Here is an 11,306-nt window from a genome sequence, read left to right as displayed (position 1 = left end):
GTTGCATAACAGGCAGATTCTCATTGAACAATGAGGCCAAACTTCGCTGCCAAATTTGTCAGTGTAAAGGTTCACTCTGGGATTCCATTTTGACACCAGCTTGGACAACGATAACTGGTTTGTGAAGGAAGAGGCAGGGACGATGGGATCTAGGGAGATGGTTAACATCTGGAGCTCAAGTGGTTTGTGCTGTGCAGTCAGCAAGATCATTTGATATTCTTGAGGGAACGGCCGTTTCCATTAGGATCCAACCAATTTCTGGTGCCCCAGGGACATGAGCCAGCCTCCCGTTGGGAGGGGCGATGTGCTAAAGACAAACTCCAGGGATGTCATCCTGTCCCCAGGCCTTCTGCCTTTCCAAAGATGAGCCCTCCTCCTGCCCTGCTGTCAGTAATCAAATTAAACACGTTCCCCAAGTTGGTACTGTATCCATGACTGTACATTTCTGCTTCTTGAAAAGTTGTGGCTGCAGGAATGTAAAACTCACCAATCAGCTGTGGCCCACCTAAGGCATGTCAGTCAGCTTCCTCTCTGTATCTTGCAATAGCTACCAGTCAGCCACAGAATTAAGCAACAACTCCCAGGGTCCTTTCCAGCCTCTTCACCCACCCCCTACATCCATTCTGGCCACATCAGAGTCCTCTTTCCTTAGCTAGATTCCCCCCTTCCCTGCTTCCAATCCTCTGTGTGGTTTCATCTGCTGGAATGTTCTCCCAACCTCCCCCTGTCCCCAGTTAAAAGTTTCATCTTCCCTCAAAGTACAGCTTCAGTGGTTAAGATCACAAAGCAAAACTGACTTTAGCAAATTCCATTAAAAGACAACCAGGGTCCAACCTACGTGCCCATCACCGGATGAATGGATAAAGAAGATGTGGCACATATATACAATGGAATATTACTCAGCCCTAAAAAGAAACGAAATTGAGCTATCTGTAATGAGGTGGATAGACCTAGAGTCTGTCATACAGAGTGAAGTAAGTCAGAAAGAAAAAGACAAATACCGTATGCTAACACATATATATGGAATTTAAGAAGAAAAAAAAATGTCATGAAGAGCCTAGGGGTAAGACAGGAATAAAGACACAGACCTACTGGAGAACGGACTTGAGGATATGGGGAGGGGGAAGGGTGAGCTGTGACAGGGCGAGAGAGTCATGGACATATATACACTAACAAATGTAAGGTAGATAGCTAGTGGGAAGCAGCCGCATAGCACAGGGATACCGGCTCGGTGCTTTGTGACCGCCTGGAGGGGTGGGATAGGGAGCGTGGGAGGGAGGGAGATGCAAGAGGGAAGAGCTATGGGAACATAAGTATATGTATAACTGATTCACTTTGTTATAAAGCAGAAACTAACACACCATTGTAAAGCAATTATACCCCAATAAAGATGTTTAAAAAAAAAACAAAACAAAAGACAACCAGGGTCCAAAGCAGTTGGATAAATAGGGTGGCTTTAGGTTCACTTCTAGTTCAGAGATCATGCAGGGGATTGGAATCTGTGCAGAGACCTGTGGAACAACCTGCTTCCCTGAGGCAACCCCTCTTTCATGCTGCTGGGACTTGCACTATCCCTCACGAGCAACTGGGCAGCTGCAGCTGAGTCACACAGGCTGCCAGGGGCCAGCCAGAAGCAGAGCTGTGTTTCCTGGCATTTCTCCCAGGTCCCCTGGTGGCCAACTTCTGTGGCTGTGCTGGGATTCAGACGTATCTCTGTGCTCCATGGTGAGATGCTTCAGTGCACTCAATCAGGATTTATTCATTCCAGCGTTCCTCCCACCGTAGCTCCAAAATAATCCTGAGAGGGGATTTCAAGCCCCTCCCATCGTGCCTCTTACCCTTTGCATGCTTTCAGTTACCTCCTGAAGCAGACAGTTCCCTGCACCTGCAGACCCTAGCCCAGCACACACTGGGCCAGGCTGCAGCAAGTCCTGGTACCTAGAGCACTTTGCTTTGCTCACCCGTGCAATACCAGTGACCTTGCAAACACTTGGTTGATCAAACAGTCCTCTCTCAACTTCCAGCAGAAAACTCAAGTGGGTGACTGGAGGGCAGGAGCCAGGTCCCATCAGAACCTGTGACTGTGTCCCAAACCCCGCAAACGCGGGCCCGCCCCTCTCTAGGCTTAGCCAGGTCTTATGGAGTCGGGCTTTACTAAGATCCAAGCGTATTAGCTGTTTGTTAGATGAGCTCATCTGTAGCAGATATTCCGAGCAGGGTTGAATCCAAAGGGAAAGGGAAAAGAGAGGCCAAACTATTCTAGATTATATTTCAAAGCAAGATTGGTTTGTGAACTTTGAATTTTCAGAACAAACTCTGGGTGTGTCCAGGTCTGTCCACAGGGCCCAAGGTCTTAGCTCCATTCTGAGCCATGGTGCAGACCAGCCAAGCTCCGTGACAGCTCCTGGTTCCTCACTTTCATGGGCGGCCTTGGCAGGAGCTTAAATTCCTGCCATGGCTGTCTCTGCAGGTTGATCCCTGCTCAGTTCCTGACCAAACCTTGACCTTGGGCTCTGAGCTGCTGAGCTGGCTCCTGAAAGTGTTACTTATCAGAGGTCAAGTCCACTGGCTTCATAGACCACCTGTGCACCCAGGGTCTGAATAGCTCCATGTTGTCTTTGTTCCCTCCAAGGGTTACGTCTTCAGGATCCCACTGTGGAGAAAAGACACAAGAGGTACCTTGGTGGAAGAGGCCCTTCCCATCTCTTACAATTTCCCCAATGACAGCTCCAATCCTGGTTCTCATGGCCCAGGCACAGACAAGAACAAACAGGTAAGGACAAGTTAACCAGGACTGTGTTTCTAGAAGCTAACAGGGCAAGTATAACTTTAAATCAAGGAATTAATGGACAGCCACCCTGAACAGACCAACCCTACTTCCCCCTCCTACTCTCTGTTCCCCTCTCTTCACCAAGTCCTTCTCTAGTGAGACTCAGTCATGCTCCCTTTATCCTGAGAATTCCCACCTCCCTGCCTAACTCATTCCTGGAAAAGACCAGGCAAACTCAACCCATTCTTTATGGCCCAGGTAAGTTCCTCCTCTTCCAAGAAGCCTATCCTGACACCCATTGAGCTCTCCCCAGCTTCTCTATACTGCCTGTACCACTGGTTTGCAGTTGAGCATGGGCAGCCCTGCCCTGGGTGTCCACCTTGTCCTCTCAGGTAGATGACAGAGCTTCTCAGGAGCAGGGCACTGGTCTGCCCTTGCCCCCCCACATGGTGTTTCCTCTAAACTTGAGGTCAGCAGACTTGTCAAAAACAAACATTTAAAACCTAATCCAGAGTGGTGGTCACTGCCAGTGAATATTTCATCACTCTGACTCAGACAAGTATGGGAAATTGAAATGTGTAGGGGTTAAAAAAAAAGGTTAAAAGAAAAAAAAAATCGGTGAGCACACAAGCACTGATGAAACTGTTTGCAAAAGCCTCCACTGTTCTAAAATGACAGATGAAAGAGAGAGCTTTTCATGTGGGCCAAGAGCAAGGGCATCATCTTTAGTGATTCCAGCCACAGAGGCAAGTAGGGGTCGGGCTTTCTGCAGGTCCTCTTTCTGCCACTAACTTGCTTTCTCTTCTCTGGATCTTGATTTCTCCATGTGTAAATCGGGAGGCTGAATCAGCAACTAGATAATACGATCTCTCATTTCTGAGTTTCTATGACTGGTGATTCTGAGTCATAAGGTTGCATTTGACAGTAGCAAAAGACCCAGGAAACAACAAGCAAAGGCCACATAGGATGTGTCAGCCCGGGCCAGACAATCTATTTGGGCAAGAAAATAGAGCCAGGCGTGGACATGCACTCCAAGAAAAGTGTTCCACCAGCTACTCAAACCTGAGCAGAATCAAACAGTCCAGTCCTCAGAGAGTCAGAACAAGGTCCTCAAGGCTTCCTGAGCCACTGAAAGATAATGCCCACACCCCACTAGTTATAAAACACAAATTGTAGCTTTGTTTCCAACAGAAAGAGAGTCCCGTCCAATTACTGATTTACTGCTCATAACTGAACTGAGTTCCACTACTTGGTCATGAAAAACAGCATCATGTTAAAAAGACCACCTCATCCCCAGTAACCTTTCAGGCCAGGGACTGAGCTGATTTCGTTGGTGCAGCTCAGCCCCTTGGACGTGTCTGGGGCTGTGTCAGGCACACGTATGCTAATCTCTCATCTACCTGTGGATGCAGACTTGGGCGGACACCTCTAAGCAAATTCCTTCCAGACGTTATCAGAGATCCCAAGTAAAAGAGCTCCCCGGCCCCTCAGCCTCTGAGACCCAGTTGCCTAGTAGTGGAAATGGGGGCCTGTTCCATTCTCTGAGAATGGACAGTGTGCTTTTTGATGAATTCTGTTTTCAAGTGGAGACCCAGGTTCTAGATCTCAGTTCTGGACCAGTCTCACCAGGAGCGCCCAGGGTGCTCATTAAAAAGAGTGATGCTGGGCTTCCCTGGTGGCGCAGTGGTTGAGAGTCCGCCTGCCGAAGCAGGGCACACGGGTTCGTGCCCCGGTCCAGGAAGATCCCACATGCCGCGGAGCGGCTGGGCCCATGAGCCATGGCCGCTGAGCCTGTGCGTCTGGAGCCTGTGCTCCGCAACGGGAGAGGCCACAACAGTGAGAGGCCCTCGTACAGCAAAAAAAAAAAAAAAAAAAAAAGACTGATGCTGGGGACCCACCCTAGACCCTATCTGTGGGTTGGGACCTGCCTGTGGCTTGGCATTTGAACAAGCTCTTAGGGTGGTTCTTAGCCGCCCTGATGTGTCAAAACCACAGCTCCAGCTCCTAAAATGTCTTCTTAAGAGTTATCCTTGCTACTCCTGACCAATTCCGCTGCCGGCAAACAGAAACAGCCCACCACTCTGGTCAGGTGCACTCTTTAAAGTGGATTAAGCCTTCGAAAACAATTTAAATCTCTTCCTTCTGAATTCCCAGAATACTGTGTTTTAAAATGTCATTTTAAGTAATAAAAACATCACTGGAATCCAGGCATTCAGAGAATTTGAGCAAAAGATAATCTACTCCCTTATCAGAAAAAAAATCCTGGGAGGTGACAGGCACAGGTGGCTGTCATGAATCATGTGCTTATTTGTCGCTTGGAGGCGAGGAGGGCATAGAGACAGCAGCCAGCTGCCCAAGGTCTCACAATGACAACATAGGGGAATGTTGATCTCAACTCCTGCAGCCACTCCCAGCACCACTACCATTAGTGACCTGCTGGGCTTCCTCTTGTTCAAAAACTTTTGTTCCAAGCAAGTTTCTTCCTTGGGTTACGCATCTTCTCTGAGCCCCTACTAGATGGTTTGGACAAAGCAGAAAGAACTCTGAAATGGAGAGCCTGGAAAAAACCCTCGACTTTCAGACTCTCCACTCATTTTCAAATTCTTATTTTTCCTAGAGGAATTTGGCACGGGCCCCGCCATCCAAGGGGGGCTCACAAAAGCAGGAACTGAAATCAAGCCACAGGAAGTCTCTTGCAGAATAAAGAGAGAGCACGATTGTCCATACCTGCTCCGAGTTTAGGGCTTCCCAATAGTTCTGCTGCAGAATAAAAAGAGAGATTAAAAAAAAAGTGTTGACTAGATTTTGCCAACATCACAGAGCAGAGATCAGCGCCAGCCCCTGTCTGCTCAGTAAGCCAGGAGAAAGGCCCTCCGTTGGTCCAGAGGCAAAGGAACAACTGACTTCAGCAAGCAAAGGGGCAGCAGCCACTAGTGGCTACAACTTAGTTAAATGGTCAGTAGGATAATTGTGATAATTATGAAGGGCTACAGGTCCTTGAAAAAATTATCATCTATGCAGATTTTAAAATCACTGTTAGAAGTTATTATTAGGCATAATCATAAAGATTCCATTTATTAACCACATGGCTGAGATGAGTCAACACAAACCCATAAAACTAAGAAAGAGAGATGCAAATAAAATCCTCATCTTGAAACTATGGGGTATTTGCTACCAGCCAAGATTCATATTTAATCAGCCTTTACTGCACGGTTGGTTCCACCCCAAGCCTCAAATATGTCTGGCTCAGGTTCTTGAAGGGTAGTGTCACCGTCTGCTCTCATTCGTCCAGCACCTCCTGTAGTGCCCAGGACACGTGTGTGTGTATTCATAAGCTATGAATCTGCAAATGTCTGTTACGCTGATCTGTGTATGTCTGTTACACTGAACTGTGTATGTCTGTTACACTGATCTGTGTATGTCTGTTACGCTGATCTGTGTATGTCTGTTACACTGATCTGTGTATGTCTGTTACACTGAACTGTGTATGTCTGTTATGCTGATCTGTGTATGTCTGTTACACTGAACTGTGTATGTCTGTTACACTGATCTGTGTATGTCTGTTACACTGAACTGCTGCCAATCTGCACAATACACAGGATTTGGCTTTATTGTCACATTGAAACAAAGCCCCTACTGTTCAATTCTTTTAAAATTTCCATTTTGAACAACTTCTGTTTGTTTGCTTTTGTTTGGTTTTTCTGAGCCCCTTGAGGGCTGCAGTTTGACTCAACTTTGAGTCTTCAGGACTGGCAGGGCTGGCGGAATGCACTCAGCCAAGTCTGTTACGTGAATCTGTACGTGTGTGCGTGTGTGCAGCTGTGTATCTGTTAAGATTATAAAAACTTTATTGAACACCTCTATTTGTCCACTGATCACTGCTAGCCCAGAGATGGGGCTCTGCTCTGGGGCCTGCACAAGTCCCATTCTGGGTCAGAGCTGGAGGTAGGGGTGGAGCCAGGCAGAGAGGTCTGACCCAGGCTGTGCTGGCAGAGCTGTGCCCCAAGCTCAGTGGCAGGGCACCTGGCAGACTGGAGGTGAAGGGCAGAGGTCCAACCTTGAAACTGAGGAGGGCAGGGAAGGGGCACCAAAGCTGGGTCCTTGGTCAGTGCCCCCCACAAGAATTCCCTGCCCCCTGCTGGGTAGGACATGGTGGCCGCTGCAGGAGGGAGGGCAGGATACGGGGATGTGGGTGGCAGAAATGAAGCTTGAGAGTCATCTCCCCAGTTTCTCCCTCTTCCCTCCCTCTCCCACCCACCCCCTCCAGGTCACATGCTTCCTGCCTGGTACCTATGAACTCCTTCCCCCGTTCCACGGGAGGACAGAATGGACCTAGAAAACTTGAGTCACCACTGACTTCAGCTGTGCCATGTCTTTTTCTTTTGAACAACTTTTTAATTATAAGATTTTCAGTCATACACAAAAGCAAAAGAATAATCTAATGAACACCTGTGGACATATTCTCTTTCATTTGCTCTAGCTCCCCCAATTTTTTATTTGCTGAAGTATTTTAAAGTAAATAATTTCATCTGTAAATACTTCAGTATGTATCTCATAGATAAGGACTTAAAAACTCCTAAGCACAATGCCATTAATACCTAACAAAACCGTGATAATTCCACAGCATTCATCTTTTAATGACATCCTGCTGGGGAAAACATAAACTAAAAAAAATGATTAAATGGAGAACACACAAAATTACGAAAAATGATGTTTCCACACACACTGCAAAAGACGGAAATGTTGATGACAACACAGGTGGAAAAAGTTACATAACTTCTGCAAATGTAATAGAAATAAAAAGAGAGATGAAAGAAAATATGCTAAGAATAAGAGCATTAATAGAAAAACTGGTGAAACCCAAATAAAGTCTGTACTTTAGTTAATAGTAATGTACTAATGTTAATTTCTCTGTGTTGACAAATGCAGCATGGTGGTGCAAGATGTTAACATCAGAGGGAATTGGGTGAAGGTATACAGGAACTCTCTGTCCTACCTTTGCAACTTTTCTGTAAATCTAAAATTATTCCAAAAGAAAAAGTGTATTTAAAGACAAGCAAACAAATAAAAAAGTTTAAGAGTCCTCCAACTGAATTTGAAATGAAACCTTGAAACCTCCTTTTCAAAATCTTCAGCATCACAAACAATCTAAAATTTCAGAAGAGTGCCCTCTAGTGGAAGTAGTAGCCGGGATTTCTTTTTTAAGTTACTTTCTAAACTAATGATAATGTGCCTAGGGAATACAATTAACTCAAATCTTTGTAACTGAGGTCTCTCTCCACCCCCCACAAAGAAGTAAAAATAAATAAACATTTGTGTAGTCTTTTCCCTGTTTCAAGAGCAAAATTTGTTCATTTTTGTATAGAAATTTTTTCAAAACCCAAAATAAAGATTGCCCAGGGCTTCCCTGGTGGCGCAGTGGTTGAGAGTCCGCCTGCCAATGCAGGGGACACGGGTTCGTGCCCCGGTCCGGGAGGATCCCACATGCCGCGCAGCGGCTGGGCCCATGAGCCATGGCTGCTGAGCCTGCGCGTCCGGAGCCTGTGCTCCGCAACAGGAGAGGCCACAACAGTGAGAGGCCCGTGTATCGCAAAAAAAAAAAAAAAAAAGATTGCCCAGAATTCTATCCCTAAAAGAGGGCCTCTATGAACAGTTATTGAATAGCCCTCTGAAATACACACACACACACACACACCCCAAATTATGCAAATGGCTTTTCTCTCTTAAAATATAGTGAGCATTTCCACATATCCTTGAATTGTCTTTAGGACCACAATTCCATCATCTCCGTGAACCACAGCATGTAGGGTTTCAATTCACCTCATTTCTAAAAGAACACTTTATCGTGCTTCTGAAACCAAGAAGCAACCTATAGACGCTGTCCACAGGGCATGTGGTAAGCTCTCCTTTGTTCCTGAAGACTCTGAGGTGTGTCTCAGCCACTGAGGAAACAGGGTCACTTTCTAGGACTGGGAGCTGGATGGGCCCTCAGAGACCATTCGTTCAACTCCCTCCTCTCACATCTGGGGAGAAGTGACTTCCCCAAGATGGGGGAGGTGAAATGGTGCTGGACTCAGGACCCATTATAAAGGTTTTTTGTTTTTTCTGATCATAAAGTTTTGAGACTGGCCAGATACACGCCAGCTACAGTTCCGTCTTAGATTTCATCAAGTAGATTTCCTTTTTGCTTTTCCTAGTACCTTACAGGCTTTTAAACCTTAACACCATACGCTTCAAAAATCTCATCCTTTCAATTTCTTTAGTTAGTTAATAAGCAGTTCTATAGCACTTACTCTGGATCAAGCACTGTTTCACCTCCCATACTTTCTTTCCTCCTCTCTACCAGCCCAAACTCCCCACTCAGCTCTTCCTTCCTGGGCTGTCGTGAGGAAAATGGGATGCGAGGAAAAATGGATCACAGGCCGTGGAGTGCTGTATGCAAAGCCCATGGTGAACTGGATCAGTGAGAGAGAAGTTCTGACCCACACGGGGCCGGTTTCCCTTATGAAGATGACAGTTTCACTGCAGGGACATCCCAAGGTTGGGATGAAGGGGAAGCCGAGATGAAGGCCTATGTATTACAACGGTGGGCAGCAAGGGTTGGGAGCGAGCACCTCTGAACTCCACTCACAAGGAGATGCAAATACTGTATTTAGGCCAAACTCCAAGACCACCAGTGGGAAAGGCCTTGGCAACCCTGGCTCCTGTTCCTGATTTTTTTAAAATTATTTTTTCCCCATTAAAACAGGAGATATAATTGACATAAAACATTGTATGTTCCTGATTTTTTTGGAAGAAGTTTTTCTATTCATATGCTGCTCAGAACCGAAGAAGTGGCCCAGGGAAGGGCGGGAAATGGCCATGATCAAGTTGGATTCAGGAGCAGGGCTGCTGCAGATAAAACACAGGATACACCGTGAAATGTGAATTTCAGATAACAAATAATGTTTTAGTATAGGTGTGTTTATCTGAAATTCAAATTCACTGGCCTCTTGTATTTTTTGCCTGTTAAATCTAGCAACCCTACTCAGGAACACAGGGAAGGCTTCCCGGAGGAAGCAGGATTTAGCCAGGGCCTTGAAGGGCAGAAGACAGATGAGCAAAGGAACCCAGAGAAGGGAAAGCTGGCTGGATGTGCAGAGGAAAACCTGGAGAGTTAGCCCCGAACCAGACAACGAAATGTCCTAGAGGTCAGGCTAAGGGGTCTGGACATAAGCTGTAAGCAGTAAGGAGCCACAGAGGGCCTTAGAGCAGCAAGGCCATGGGGCTGATGGAGTGTTGGGAAGATCTTGGGTAGGACAGCACTGAAAGGAGGGGGGACGGAGGCAGGAGCTCAGTCAGGAGCTCTTCCCTGGATTTCAGGCAGCGTGATGGAAATGCTTCTAGAGACTGCGGAGGCCAGAAGAGGTTTTCTGAGTGGCACCCAGGCAGACACAGCAGCCCATTTTGCTGGTGGTTGACCCCGCTGTTTTCCCGATGGAAGCCTTTCCACTTCTAAGAACTGACTCAGTGTAATTAACCTCCGCCTAACTCCCCCAGTACACTTGCTCACTTAAGGTCACTTGCTAAATGGGACCTGAAAGATGGCCCAGTTCAAAGCTCGCCACCTGCAGGAACGGTGCTCTGTCAGAGCCTCACCAGCTCCCTGAGTTCATTATCTCCACAGACAGAGCAAGTCCAGAGAAATGAACGGTGTCACCTGGTTCAAAGGCTCTCAGGGCCAGCGTAGGTGTCCGAGCCCACTTGCAGCCCGTTGTCCACTGCACTGCATCTAGCAGCATCGGCAGGCTTGCAGGGCCCCAGCAGCACCCCCATTTGGTCCTCAGAATCACTCCGTAATGTAAGTAGGGCAGGTCTCCTGATTCCCACTTACAGAGGGAGAAACTAAAACCCAAGAAGTCCAGGGCAGAACCAAGGCCGCCTGGCAGGTCAGCGAGAGCCTGGACAAGCCAGTGTCCACCCGACCCCTGGTCAGCCCTCTCTCTCCTGCTCAGCCCCGTTGCCCTGGGGGGCCCCAGTACAGTCTTTCCTTACCCCAGGGGAACTAGCTGACTGTCCACACATTTCCGGACGCACCATGTCTCACTGCTGCAGAGCACATAGGGGCACACAGATCTGGGCAGGGCAGATACTATGCCCTGAACTTAATTTCTGGTCTTTGGGACCTATTAGAAATTTCTGGCCTCTTTCTTCATACTTATATGTATTTACTTCTAAAATTAGCACTTTTAGAGTCAGTGTGTGGGTGTGTATTCTTTTTATTAACTAATTAATTGTTTTTTCCTTGAAAGAATGATTTGGCTTTAAGAATGACAAACACCCAAGGGACTGTGTCCTGGTCTGCTGGTGCTGGAAGCAGGGTCTGGAGAGGGAACAAGCAGTCCTGGCTGTCAAGAGCCTTAGGTACAGAATTAGCAGGACACAGGGGCCTGGGACGCGAGCCTCTTCAGACAGCAATCTGGTGTGTGGTGTTTGGCTCTGTGCACACACACACACACACACACACTGAGCCAGCTCCAGGTACAGTCATTCTCAA

At 47.1% G+C, this 11,306-nt stretch overlaps 1 protein-coding gene across 1 annotated transcript in view; it reads right to left on the bottom strand.

Moving 5' to 3' along the window:
- Nucleotides 1-1,437: 1,437 nt before the first annotated feature.
- The window catches only part of TMEM44 (transmembrane protein 44), a 36,660-nt gene continuing 26,791 nt past the window's right edge, over nucleotides 1,438-11,306 (bottom strand). The window contains exons 10-11 of the mRNA XM_022569244.2: nucleotides 5,498-5,530; nucleotides 1,438-2,653 (exon numbers count right to left, since the gene is read on the bottom strand). Coding sequence (XP_022424952.1) covers nucleotides 2,543-2,653; nucleotides 5,498-5,530 — 144 coding nt within the window. The 3' untranslated portion in view covers nucleotides 1,438-2,542. The remainder of the gene's footprint in view (nucleotides 2,654-5,497; nucleotides 5,531-11,306) is intronic.

Source organism: Delphinapterus leucas, chromosome 4 (assembly GCF_059928025.1).
Source record: "Delphinapterus leucas isolate spDelLeu-1000000601 "Yukka" chromosome 4, BTC_Dleu_Yukka2, whole genome shotgun sequence".
NCBI lineage: Eukaryota > Metazoa > Chordata > Mammalia > Artiodactyla > Monodontidae > Delphinapterus > Delphinapterus leucas.
This window is presented reverse-complemented; position numbering and strand designations above follow the sequence as displayed.